Source organism: Filicampus tigris, chromosome 17 (assembly GCF_054856515.1).
Source record: "Filicampus tigris isolate MCC_2025a chromosome 17, RoL_Ftig_1.0, whole genome shotgun sequence".
Classification (NCBI taxonomy): domain Eukaryota; kingdom Metazoa; phylum Chordata; class Actinopteri; order Syngnathiformes; family Syngnathidae; genus Filicampus; species Filicampus tigris.
The window spans coordinates 980,225-994,519 of NC_141233.1; the positions used below are offsets into that span (position 1 = coordinate 980,225).

The window sequence follows — 14,295 nt, forward strand, 5'->3', positions numbered from 1 at the left end:
GCTGCTGCAAAGCAAACTAGTTTGGCAGCGGCGTAAAAAGCTGCTCACCCACGTTCCCCTTAGCCCCCACCTTGCAGATCGTTTTCGCAATAAACTTAAATGCATCGTCTAGTCATCTTGGTCCCTTTATGGTTGTAGCAGGCACGATAACCATTGTTGTCGCTGTCTTTTTGAAGCAACGCCCCCCGACTTGGAAAGTACCTGTTTCAAAACAACTTGTGTCCATGAGTATAGTCAAGCTGCGCGCGGCACTCAAGGATTACGCCGGCACATCAAGTTGTAGTTCATGCACTTGTTCGTCTCGTCTTCCCTACGTCTGGAAACGCCGTAGCAAACCTGCTGTGTATAGTGGTTTGCTAGTACGCTTTTATTTTGAAGGCCGGGAAGTGTGAAGGAGGGGAAGTGTGGAAAATAAGTAACTTGTTGACTGCGACTTTTGGCCGTCTGTTGGACCCAAATAATTATGTCATGTCATCTTCCAAACCGCTTATCCTATAAAGGGTCGCGGGGACTTGCTGGAGCCTATCCCAGCCGTCAATGGGCGAAGGCAGACTACACCCCGAGCTGGTCGCCAGCCAGCCAAATAATTATACATATGATAATCATACGAATACATACATACAAAACATACAACAATCCAACCCCGGGGCTCGCAATGCAAGTAAGCACACACAGTTGGGTAAGTACTACTGGCGCATTTGAAGCGCGTCGACAGCAGATTCGAATTGTAAATTAGCCAGCTAATGATCTTTAAAAAGATCTTAGCACCTCTCCCGCGGCGACGTGAATCCCGGACGCTTTTTTTTTTTTTTTTGGGGGTCGTTGGGCGGAACGGGGCGGGTGCCGACAATGTTTATGAATATCGCCAGAGGGTCGCGGCCGGAAGGGTTCCCAGGTCAAGGGTGGAGGGTCGCGGCCAGACCGTCAAAAAAGGGTCAAGTGCCCAGCGCTGGCGACAAGTGATTCCCGCGCAGTGTCAGACTTTGTGGCTAACAGCTCGCTAAGGCTAACAAGCCATATTGATGGAAAAAAAAACCCAATGGATTTGTGAACTCGCTCATGAAGATTACAAAAGTCATTAAAATTTCATTTAAGAAAACCAGCAGTGAACAATTAATTATCTGTACTTTTTTCCTTTTTCCATACAGTCTAAAATTTAAAAAAAAAATCTTCCATAGTGTCCCAGCCCGCTAAAGGTGTAATGTAATGCATTGAACTGTCCTTTCCATTCAAATGAACTCCAAAAAAGATGTTCGTGTAACAGGGCACTAACTCCAGAAGCATATGAGTGTTACAACTGTTTTGCAATACAGGGAGTTGTAATTTTATTAACCAAATAATTCAAAACAATGAGATGAAATGCTGGTGGCACTGCATTAAGATTAAAGATCTTCATGCCCATGAAGAAAGACTATCACACAAGTCATTGACAAGCAACACAAATGAAAATTACATTTAACGACCTTTACAATCCCATTTTGAACAAGAAGCTTTACTTATTTTTTTAAATTTGGAATTTTTCAAAAAACACTAAATGAACATAAATGAAGTCTATTCCATTCAAATAAACTGAAGATAACGGAGTTCCATTTGGTAGGGATAGACCGATTATCGGCTGGGCCAATATTTGGCTTTATGACGAATATCGGCATCGGCCTTTTATAAAACTCTGCTGGTTGATAAATCAATTTAAAACTGTGGAAATCAAAACAAAGATATGTGAATGTTTAACATTTGTCAATTTGAAATGTTCATTTACTGTAGAAAACTACATGGAGCTATTGTTTAAGTTTTCATTTATCCTTTTTAAGACATACTGACAACCCCGGGTGCTCCCTGAACTTTCTGTTAGAATTTTATAACAGATGCATCAAAAATTGTCAAAAATTTATTGAAATTAAAAAAAAAAAAACCATTATGCAAACCTGAAGCATTGTTCAATAAACATTCTTAAAGGCGTTGCAACAAAGAGTATTTTTTTCTTTCAATTTTGATGCCAATATTTTCCTTTACTGAAAATGAATATCAGCTCAAAATATCGGTTATCGGCCTCCCTGACTACCAATGATCAGTATCCGTATCGACCCTGAAAAAAGCATATCGGTCTATCTCTACCATTTAGAATAGCACACACAAAATCTTTCTGGCAGTGAGCACTCCAACTCCAGAGGCAACAAGGTATGTGTTTATTCAGAAGCTAGTTGTCATCTGCCACTTAACAGGCTGTCAATAGTAATGGTGCAGTTATTCAGACATACTGTATACTTGTCATAACAGTCTCTTGACTTTAGACAAATGTTTTTTAATAATCAATACGGAACTCCATATTGTCCTGTCCATGTTTTTGTCAATTATGCCATCACGAGTATCTCCCCTGGCTTCCAGAAATGTCCATCAAATACATACTTCCACTACAGAACGCACCATCACGATTCTTTTTTTTTTTTTCTTCCTCTGTAAAAAAAAAAAAACCCCAAAAAAACCAGACAACTAAAAAATAAGATGGTCGATATTACTGTACTCTTAATAAACCAATAATCTAATTTGCATCTTCAACCTAATGTGTTACGTAGATATTTAAAGTTGTTTTCTTGTTCCTTCCAAGAGCACGGGAGAAGTGGGGGTGGATGTTGGGCTGTCAGGAGGGTTTCATCGGCGTGTTGTTTTCTTGTTCCTTCCAAGAGCACGGGAGAAGTGGGGGTGGATGTTGGGCTGTCAGGAGGGTTTCATCGGCGTCAGCATACAACAACAATATGGATAAAAATACAGTGCAGAGGAGGAAAAACCAACATTAAGTAAAACAAAAAAAAAGTGTTAAAGTTCTTCATCACAGTGTGAAGCGTATGCTGCCGAGACCAACATAAGAAAAGGGAGGGACAAGTCATCACCAGTCTTTTAACCAAATCAACATAAACAAATGGACATCAGGTCAAAAATGAAAAACTTCAACATTTACACCGTCAATAAATATTGTGATAACTTTCCCAGGGCGAGTTGTTATAATTCATCATCTATATGGTTCTCAGATTTGGTTTTCTCAGTTCCTGAAAATGAGGACAAAAGAAAAAAAAAAAATAAGAGAGTTTCTGAACTCAGTTTGCAGGAAATCTTGTCATCAAAAAATTGTACAGCAAACCAACCTGTTTTTGTTTCTTCTGTGAGCTGTGATTTGGTATCAGTTTCTATCTGAGAAGTGCTTTCCTCTGTGGGTGTAGCATCAACTGGCAGCTTGTCTTCCAGGCTTTCTAGATTTGAAAATATAAGAAATTCTACTTATCACCTATCGGTGCATCATTATGTTTTCAGTGTGCATGCGTCACCCACTGGTTGTTTTGTCGGAGCTCTCCTCTGTGGGTAGGATGACTATCTGTTCAGCTGTGCTGTTAGCCTTGCTGCTTTTGTCAGAGCTGGTGTTATTCTTGGCTTTGGCTTTCGACTTGGGTTTGGCAAACTTTGCCTTGTTGAGCAGATAGTTGACTTCTCTGTCCAGCAGGGAAAGCTTTGCTTCAATGTCTTTGGAGAGCATGATTGGACGCTCTTTTGGAGAGCGTTTCTCCTGCTCAGCAGCAGTCTCGTTCCTCCATGTCTGGACAGATGGTGAGGTGTTCATTCATTACTTCAAAAAGACATGTTCTATACAACAGGTGACCAGAGTTTTCTTTGTTAATAAAAACAGTAATAAAAGTAGGACATTTACTGACAGAGGTTCAAACTAAAAATTCAATTGCAGCATGCAAAACTACTGTACTAGATAACCCAACATTTAGCCACCTTTGTGCTGGCATACCGTATTTTCCGGTTATAAGTTGCGTTTTTTTTCAGTTTGGGTGCGACTAAAGCTAGGTTCTCACCGCAGGTAAATTGCGACCCAGATTGGATTTTTTTGCCCACATGCTGATCTGATATCTAATTTTTTTATGACAGTCTGAACGTTTCAATTCCGATTTTTTCAAATGCAACCTGAGTCGCTTTCATATGTGGACCTAGATTGGATACGTATCCCATCTTTTTCCAATGTGTTCGTGGTCTTAACGACCAGGTCGCATATATCCGACATTGACGTCATCTGGAGCCCAAAATACGCTCCGTGCACTCGCGCAGGCAGAGGGAAACTGCTGGCAGCAGGGGATCGAATCGACAAAGTTGTTTTGTGTAACACTATTGGCTTTATATTTTACTTTAATCCCACTTGAAAGATGAAACAAAGTGAACATTTATGGTTATCGTAGTAATTCAGCCACGGTTCAGATTCATTTTTTATGCACGGTTATGACGTGATGTCATCATTAGTGATGTCTCCATGAAATGAGATCCTCGCCTCGTAATTTCCCCCAAATACTGTATTTCTACCTCCTACCGAATTGCTTCACTGTAGAATTGCCCCGACACGCTGGACCACATTTACTTCAGTAAACAATACGTCATGTGCGACGTCATCTCTTCTTCTGCGCATGGTGGTCACTTTGGAGACGCATGTGTTCGTACAGCAGTCAGCGTTCGCATTTATAATGTAATATGAACGCTTAAACCAGGGGTGTCAAACTCATTTTTGTTGCGGGCCACATCATTTCGTTCAGAGGGCCGTTATGACTGTGACTTCAAATAAATGTATGATCGCCGCTTATTACATACACAACAAATAGCTAGTTCTGAAATGAGAGGCCAATTAAAAACTTTTTTTTTTCTTTTTAGATATTATTCCATTTATTTTAAAAAGGGAACTGGAAAAAAATGGTTGCAATATCTCGCCTTTTTTTAAAAGTGTAGGCAATTTGCTATTTTAGCAAGAAATGAAGTTGATGCACATAATTTGCTTTGGCCGGCCACATAAAGTGATGTGGCGGGCCAGATCTGGCTCCCGGGCCTTTGACACCTGTGGCTTAAAGGGATGGTTGGGCCGTGATAGCCATGTTTTCACTAACAAGTTCATTTTATATTTTTTTTGATCAGGAAAATGAAAATAATTGTCATTTTCTATTTTATCAATAAATTTGGGAGAAATCAGGAAATAAGTGGCTCCATGAATAACACCTCTTGTTAATGAGGAGAATGGCCGCGCCCCCTACCGTTCTATCCTTGTTCGGTCAGAGTCACTGGAGGGACCGATTACAAACTCTCCATTGGAAATCATTGTACTTTCATTGCTTATAACGTCCAAAAATGGTGATCAATTGGCACCACAATTCATGTGGACATCCTTACTAATGATGACCACGTCAACATATCAAAAGGATTAACCTCTCCTTGGCTGATTTATATGAAAATGAAGAAATGTGGAAGTGAGCAGAGCTACATAGATTTATGCTGGGACGAGCATAAATCGTAAATTTGCTTCTTTGCAAAAAAAAAAAAAAAAACAAAAAAAAAAAAAAAAAACACACTGCTTCTTTGCTGATCACAGTTAGGACGGGCGAGGCATTTAACACCAGTCAGCATATTTACAGAGACTGAAGTGGGAGCGAGTGGACGTGCACATTTATTTGGATGAGGAATGGCCACAGTTTTTCGACATACAACACGCCGTCCAATTTGAAACGGCCGAAAAGGTACATTCCAATGCGGCCACACTCTGTTGTGGAGTCTGATGTGCACATTGGATGTGGATAAAGATCCATGCTTGCCGGATTGCTTGCCCACTGCCAGTTGCTGTCTGCCTCCCGAGAGTTGACACGAGTTTAGCATCGCTAAATGTCAGAAATATAAACAGTCGGGGTTCGTGTGCGCATTAATTGTCTTGTCCACTTCAACATGTGTAAGTGGAGAAGCGATCGCCACGGTATTTTTGATTTTGTGGAGGTGATCATGATGAGATCACGTTTTATGTCAATAAATCCAAACTATTGTGCAGAACACTTTTATACTTTCACAAGTTGAAGTGGACAAGAGTAGTAATGTGCATTTGCATTTTGGTGGCAATCAGTCGCCATTTTAGACAACAGAACTGACAACGCCAGCAATATTACCACGCTTGGCTCACTCCCGTGACGTAGAGCGCTGAGAACGAAAAAATAACAAGCCCAGCCCCGAAAAGGGGCGGGGTAATTTGTGGTAAATCTAATCACAAAAAAAGCCCTTTAACACACACACAAAAAAAAAGTTTTAAAAAAAATCCAATTGAGCATTAAGACCTGTGGTGTGAACCTAGCCTTAGGTTTAACAGTAGAGTGATTGGGAATAAGAAAAGTAAACTTCACCTACCATTGTCTCATTGATCACTTTTTCTAACACATTCAGTTCAACTTCAGAAAATATTTGATCCTCTTCTGGAATTAGCTTTGCACTCCTTTGAAAGAATGAAAACAAAAACAAAAAAAACAAATCAGAACAAAGGAAATATAAACATAGCATCTTCAGACTTCCATGTCAACAATGCTCACCGCAGGAAGATGCTGGAGGTGTTGAGCATACTGTCCAGGGTGGCGAGGTGATCAGGCCTCTTGCGTCGCTCTTCCACCCTAAAAAACATGTCCTTGCACAGATGCTTGAGCTGAGAAAGCTTTTCCTTGAGTTGATTGATGGTGGCAATGTAGCCATCGTCATCCATCCAAGCTGATGCTTCATTTAGCTTTGAGGATATCTGCTCCCTCTCCTCTTCTGTCACCACCATCTGGTAATCCTCCTGGTATAATTTGTCCTGGAAAAGGCATGTAAATATCATGTGGAGTTTGTTTTTCTGCTGTGCTTTATTACAATCTTGCATTTCCATAAACATATTCTCTGCAGGGTTTTGGGTGTTGAAAATTCAATTAAAATGCTTTCGTACTTTTGCCCCTTTTGGTTTTAAAGATATAGTCCGGAAAATATGGTACTAGGTCAAGTTTTTTTTCATAGTTTGGCCGGGCGTGGGACTTATACTCTGGAGCGACTTATGTGTGAAATTATGAACACATTATTACCAGTATATCATTTCACATGTTATTTTCACACTAAACCACAAACGTCTCGAAGGCTTCTTTAGAGCAGTGATCCCCAACCTTTTTTCTGCCACGGACATGTTTATACAAGTCTATACCGTTTGCTGCCCGGCCCTGTAACTATTCACCGTCAGCGGTCTAATTGTCTAAATGTATTTGTTTTACTCATTGCCCAGCTTGTGCATTTAATATTAGCGTTACGCGACAGAGATGCTAGCTTGTGCATTTAATATTAGCGTTACGCGAAGAGAGTTGGCTTCCGGGGGTTTGGGGGGCGTTGTGTAATGTAACGTAAGCGTACGTTATCTGTGTTGTTGCTTCTACTCTATTTTTATTTTAAATAGTTCGTCATTTAAATTTTAAATGACATGTCTGTTCTTGGTGTTGGATTTCATCAAATAAATTTCCCCCCAAAATACGACTTATACTCTATCAATCAATCACATTTTATTTATATAGCACTTTTCATACATAAAAATGCAACTCAAAGTGCTTTAAAACATTCAAAGCAAAACATAGAATTATCTTCAATCAAAAGAAAAGATAAATTATTTAAAAGTTGTTGAAAGCCAAACTAAAAAGGTGTGTCTTGAGCTTCCTCTTAAAAATATCAACAGTCTCTGCAGACCTGACATCCTCTGGCAGGCTATTCCAAAGGTGAGGACCAAAACGGCTGAATGCAGCCTCGCCATGCATTTTGGTCCTCACCCTTGGAATAAATAAAAGGCCGGCGCCAGAGGACCTCAGGATCCGCGAGGGCTGGTATGATAAAAGCAAATCAGATAAATAAGATGGCCCAAGACCATTAACACATTTATAAACTAATAAAAGTACTTTAAAATCGATCCTGAAACACACAGGGAGCCAATGCAGCAATTTCAAAACTGGCGTAATGTGCTCCCGCTCTCTGGTTCTCGTCAGCACCCGAGCGGCTGAATTCTGCAGTAGTTGCAGTGGTGAAATGCTATTTTTCGGGAGGCCAGAGAGCAGGGCATTACAGTAATCTAAACGACAGGAAATAAAGGCATGCATCAGCACTTCCGTGTTAGCCTGAGAGAGAAACGGGCGGACTCTGGCGATATTCTTAAGGTGATAAAAACCAATCTTGGTTACATTTTTAATATGAGGAATAAAACTGAGCTCAGAGTCAAAAATGACACCAAGGTTCTTCACACAGTGTGAGGGATTAAAAATGTGTAGTTTTGGTAAAAGCTTCTCTCTCTGACCTTCGGGACCGATAACTAAAACCTCAGTCTTGTCCTGATTGAGCTGTAGGAAATTATCTGCCATCCATGACTTGATATCTAAAATGCAATTTAAAAGGGTATCAATGGGTCCTGTGTCATCAGGAGACACGGCAATATACAGCTGCGTGTCATCAGCATAGCTGTGAAAGCTGATGCCGTGTCCCCTGATGACATCCCCGAGGGGAAGCATATAAAGATTAAAAAGTAGGGGGCCTAAAATCGAACCTTGAGGAACCCCACATTTAATTTCATGAGTTTTAGAGGAACAAGTATCCATACTTACAAAGAAATATCGGTCTGTGAGATAGGAATAAAACCAGTCAAAAACAGTACCAGAGATGCCCACTAGATTTTTAAGTCTATTTAATAAAATTTGGTGATCTACTGTATCAAAAGCAGCGCTTAGTTCCAGTAGCACCAAGACTGTGAGTTTTCTCACGTCTGCAGTGCACCTAATATCATTTAAAATCCTTAAAAGAGCAGTCTCCGTACTGTGGTTCATCCTAAAACCAGATTGATATTTCTCCAAAATATTATTTGTATTTAAAAAATGATTCAACTGGATGAAAACCAGTTTTTCTAAAATCTTACTTAAAAACGGTAAGTTGGAAACGGGTCTGTAATTATTAAAAACGCTCGGGTCAGAACCGCTCTTCTTCAGAAGGGGCTTCACCACTGCCGTTTTAAAGGCAGCGGGGAAGACGCCTGTCTGAAGAGAGCAATTGACTATATTTAAAATTTGTTCCTCAAAAAATCCATAAAATGTCTTAAAAAGAAATGTGGGAATTGGATCCAAAAGGCAGGTTGTTGGGTTTACCTGGGAGAAAACTCGAACAAGTGTCCTTGCATCAACCAGGGCAAAACTTTCCAGTGTTTCCTCATGTAAATATGATTGTCCGGGTTTATTAAAACTTGTGTTTTGACGGGCTAAAAGACTGGATCTTATGTCATCGATTTTACTTCTGAAGTGGTCTGCAAAGTCCTCACAGAGAGCATCTGTTGGTCTCTGTGGGGACTTATTAAAATCAGAACTAGTTAAAAGTTCAAAGGTGGAGAAGAGAACCCTGGGGTTGTTTTTATTGACTGTAATGAGGTTTGAGAAATAGGAAGATCTTGCCAGTTTTACTGTTTTATTGTAGGATTTCAGTTGTTCGCATAAAATTTCATAGTGTACTGTAAGTTTACTTTTTCTCCACCTCCTCTCTGCACTCCTGCATTTTCTCTTTGATATTTTGATAGCATTGTTTCTCCACGGGGGTACAGTCTTTGTTTTTGTTGTTTTAATTAAAAGTGGAGCTACTGAATCTAATGATGATTTAAGATGTAGGTTAAAGTTGTCAACAGTAAGATCACAGGGTGCAGGTAAAATGTCAGCAGGAGTGTTTTTTAAGATCTCGATAAAATTTGCAGCCACCTCAGAAGATAGGTAGCGTTTCTTCACTGTTCTGACCGGGACTGCTAGATGGTTAAAACTGGCGATGTTAAAATAGACACAGTAGTGGTCTGACACTGCCAAGTCAACAACAGAGGACACACCAGCAGACAAGCCATAGGTTATAACCAAATCCAGGGTGTGTCCTCTGTTGTGAGTTGGCTGCAAGACGTGCTGTTTAAAATCCAAGCAGTTTAAAAGGTTTGAAAAATCTCTGGATAGTGGGTCCGAGATGTTGTCCATGTGTATATTAAAATCGCCAGTTATTAATATCCTGTTATAACTGGAATATAAAATGGATAAGAATTCTGAAAATTCTATAATAAAAGAAGTGGAATGATGGGGAGGTCTATAGACGGTAATGCAGAGAATAGGGGGACTGCTAAAAACAAAGGCATGGTGTTCAAACGATAAATAGCTGCTAAAAATGATCTCCTTTGATAAAAGAGTATTAATAAAAATTGATGCAGTCCCGCCTCCTCTTTTGCCATCCCTTGTAGAAAATAAAAAGTTAAAATTCGGTGGGCAAGCCTCGTTGAGAGCAACTGGAGCATCTGTACCAAGCCATGTCTCAGACAAAAGTATACCATGTAAATTATTGTCTAAAATCAGGTCGTTTATGATAAAAGTTTTGTTTAAAAGGGAGCGCACGTTCAGCACGGCCGGATTAATTATTGTGTTGGACGTGCGCTCATGGTGGTACGAATGAGCAGTATTAACATATACTAGATTACCACTGTTAAAACCACGTTGTTTGTGTGTGCAAGGGAAGCGTCTGCCGGTGATGGTTTCAATGGGAAAGTTGTCCGATAGTGGTAATGATAATGAGGGCCTGCAGGGGGAGCTAGTGAGGGTGGTGGTACTGTGAGCAGCTGGTATTGGCCTGTAAGTGATGGTAGTGACATTGTCATTGCAGCGTTTATGAGTAGAAGAAGAAATATGATTGGTAAACAAGAGTCAGCTGGGAGTGGAATTGGTTACGACATGGTGGATGTTAGCAGCTAAAATCTTGCTACCAAGAGAGTTCGGATGAACACCATCCGGCTGGTAAAAAGACGGGCGATTCCAGAATAGGTTAAAATTGTCAATAAAAGCAAAGTCAAGGTGGCCACAAGTGCGTAGGAGCCACGTGTTCAAGCTTAAAACACTCTAGTGCAACTTATGTTTTTTCCTTCTTTATTATGCATTTTATGGCTGGTACTTGTACTACGGAGCAATTTATAGACTGGAAAATACGGTATTCATGATGTGAAAGTGAACCTTCATGCATTTGCATTTGGTGGGCATTGGTACAGTTGTTATCATTATCTGCTGTTAGATTAGGTCTCTTTGAAGTGCTGAAAGAGCTCGTCAGTCTCCCTAACACACATTAAAACTTGCACCTTTATTCACTGGTTAGTATCTCATTCACTCCCAAAAAGGTGCTTCCAGTTCCCCTCAGAGACCAACACAAAGATCATACGGGTGTCCCGTAAAAAATGTATACACACACTTTAGCAACTGATAATTCTTGGGGGGTTTCTTTACATATTAAACCCATTGGAATTAACACAGGCAGCCAGACTATTACTGTAAAATGCGATCGGTAGTATGAAAACATCGCCCCATTTTTTTTGGTTCGAAGTTGGTAGTCGGAAATGCCAACGGAAACCCATTTAAAATGGTAGTTGGACCGGCTTGTAGGCAATAACTATTTGGTCCAGTCGGACAAAATGGCAGATAGTATATATGCAGTATTCTAAACAGCGAAATCTGGTGATGGATTTTAAAGAGGAAAACATACTGGCTTCTTGAACTGTGTTAGCATTTGAGCGTCTGGCCAAGCAATGCTTACTTAGAGCAACCCATATACAGTCACCTACAATATTAGTGAAAACAATTACAGAAACTCGAGGAAAACTAATGTATTATTAAAAAGAATGCTTGCGCTTACCTGAGTTTCAAAGATATATGCTTCCAGGGTGTTGAGCATCTTTTCCCTTTCCTGTTTGGCCAGGTCTCGATCTGTCAAGTCTTGCAGCCTGAAAAGATAAACAAGTTTTTGCCTGATAAAACCACGGAGCAACAGAAGCAGGGTGCAAAAACAGTAATGAAAATGGATTCCTTACTTCTTCATAGAAATTTTAAGGTCATTATCAGTGGGATCCATCACATCGTTGATGATGAGCTCAATTGCGATGTCCTCTGAGATCTTTGCCTTTTTCAGAGGTTTAGCTACGTTTTCATCATCCCTTTCTGTCTTGGATCTCTTTTCATCATCCTTTTCCTCCTACAGAATAAATGGAACGTTTACTGTAATAGGAATTTTAAATTCATACTAATAATCACAATAGTTTGCATATACAATGTGCTTGTTTTTGTATTAACCAATAATGTATGATGTATTTGTTTTCATAATATCTTATGTCATAAGTATGTGTAGCCTTTTTCAATTTCAGGTTTTTGCATGACTTGGTCATAAAATGTACTGTATTGCGCCTTCTTAAACTAATACAACACACAACTAGAAAATGCAATTTCTGGAGAAATTACATGTGAATGCTGGAATGTTGAATTAAAAAATATGAAATCATGTGGAACATGATGTGGAATAGTATTGGTGAAAAATGTGCAATACTGTATGTTAATGAAAAGCATGGTGTGAGATTGCATATATTGAACAAATAATGCTCAACTTGGGCCCAGTAGACAAGTGCATTCAGCAACCACTCTGGTATGACTGGTATGAGACATGTTCGGCTCAAGAGTGACTGCTGTCTATTGCTCAGGTAAATGATAACCTTGTGTATCAGATAAGATGCCTAAGATGTCACTTGTGAAGACTTATAAACTGATAAACTGCTTTTTTTTCCCCACAGTCCCCGATGTCCATTCGATGTTGTAGAGGCGGGTCACCCATTAGAACCCCACAACATCCAGAGACTTTAGCCTAGACGGACAGGACCAGACCAGTTGTAGAAACCTTTACAGAAGATAAATTAAGTTTCGGCCGGTGCTTCCGGTCGGAACACACAGTGATGGCTGTGCCGTGAGGGAGACCCCCCTTCTGATTGTGAGACATTTGATTTCATCCATTGAAGATTACATTGAGTGGCAGAGAAATACACCAAAAAAAACGACCTGGAGGCAGTTTTGAATTCAGTAAGCCGATATCGAGTAGCGCTAGCAATTGCGGCTAACACAAGTCCGGAGCAGCGGGGCGGGGAGGCTGGCCTCGGGGAGGAGGTCGAGCCAGCACCAAAGGCCTGGAAAAGTCCACATGAGCCGGCTTAACCCTGTCTACCGAGACTGTCTCAGGCTTACCCCCAAAATCAATGACGAGGTCCTTATCACCATGTTGCAGGACCCTGAACGGCCCGTCATATGGGGGGCGCAGCGGGCCGCGGTGTGCACCCTGGCGAACGAAAACAAAGTCTGCTGAGCGCAGGCGGAAAGTTTTCCAGGTGGAAAATGGAAAACATGAGGGCCGTGCTGCAAAGTGGGAACTGGAGCGAACGTGCCCAAAGTCTCCAGCAGGGAGGAGCGTTGCTCAACTGGCGACCAGGGTCTCTTGGCATCCGGAATGAACTCCCCAGGCACGTGGAGGTCTTGGCCATAAACGAGCTCGGCTGAAGAGGACTGTAGGTCTTCCTTGTAGGCGCATCTGAGGCCAAGAATGACCTAAGGCAGTCTGTCCAACTAGTTACTGTCCTTCAAGCTTGCACGCAGGGCTGCCTTCGAGCGGTAGAACCTTTCACACAACCCTTTGGCCTGGGGATGATAGGCAGCGGTGCGATGCAGCTTGACCCCAAGACCATCGGCAACGGCGTTCCATAGCTCAGAGGTGAACTGTGGCCCCCCTATCAGGAGAGGTCGGATGGGGTACCAAAACGGGCCACCCCCGTGTTGATGAAAGCGGAGGCCACATCAGAGGAGGTGAGGGGAACTGCTGACAGGCCATGCAATAATCCACCCAGGCCCGCACATCCTTCTTCAACCCCTGCCACACGAACCTCTGCGAAACTAACCTCACAGACTGTTTCCTACCGGGGTGAGAGAGGTTGTGCACCGCCTCGAAGACAGCAGTTCGCAGGGACCAGAGGGCACGGCTGTCAGGGTCTGTTTCATGGTATCCTACCTTGGAAGAAATAATTTCATTTCTTTTTTTCATGTTTTCGGTTGTTAAGTTCATATTTTGTTCAGAGTTTGACGCTGATGTCGAGGAGCTGGGAACCTATGTATAATATTCCTAATATTACCAAATGTATGACAGATATTTAAAACTTGTTACTATTAATATTAATGGTTTGCAAAGTCCAGTTAAAAGGTGGAAAATGCTGTCTAAACTGAAAAAAGAAAAAGCAGAAATTGCTTTTATACAAGAAACACACCTTACAGATGAGGAGCACTTAAAGCTGAATAAGTCAGGCTTTAAACAAGTATTTTACTCTTCAGATAGCTCAGGACGAAGGCGAGGCGACGCAGATATCTGGGGTACTGAATTATGAGCATTTCTCAGAATATAAGGATAAAGAAGGCAGATATGTCATGACAATAGGGAAGATTTCAGGTAAACTCACAACTTTATTTAATGTGTATGCACCTCCTGGCAGTGACTGGTATTTTTACAGACATATCTTGGAGTTAATAACGAAAAGTCAAGGGATCTTAATATGTGGTGATTTTAACATAGCATCAAATTATGCACTTGACTCTTCGAATA

General features: G+C 41.0%; 1 protein-coding gene across 3 annotated transcripts in view; it reads right to left on the reverse strand.

The window, feature by feature from the left end:
• Window positions 1–2,163: 2,163 nt before the first annotated feature.
• Window positions 2,164–14,295, reverse strand: part of hyou1 (hypoxia up-regulated 1) — a 39,225-nt gene continuing 27,093 nt past the window's right edge. For all 3 annotated transcript variants that reach the window (XM_086012101.1, XM_086012103.1, XM_086012102.1), the window contains exons 18-24: window positions 11,702–11,862; window positions 11,527–11,614; window positions 6,378–6,634; window positions 6,199–6,283; window positions 3,325–3,586; window positions 3,141–3,245; window positions 2,164–3,044 (exon numbers count right to left, since the gene is read on the reverse strand). In XM_086012101.1, coding sequence (XP_085868227.1) covers window positions 2,998–3,044; window positions 3,141–3,245; window positions 3,325–3,586; window positions 6,199–6,283; window positions 6,378–6,634; window positions 11,527–11,614; window positions 11,702–11,862 — 1,005 coding nt within the window. In that variant the 3' untranslated portion in view covers window positions 2,164–2,997. The remainder of the gene's footprint in view (window positions 3,045–3,140; window positions 3,246–3,324; window positions 3,587–6,198; window positions 6,284–6,377; window positions 6,635–11,526; window positions 11,615–11,701; window positions 11,863–14,295) is intronic.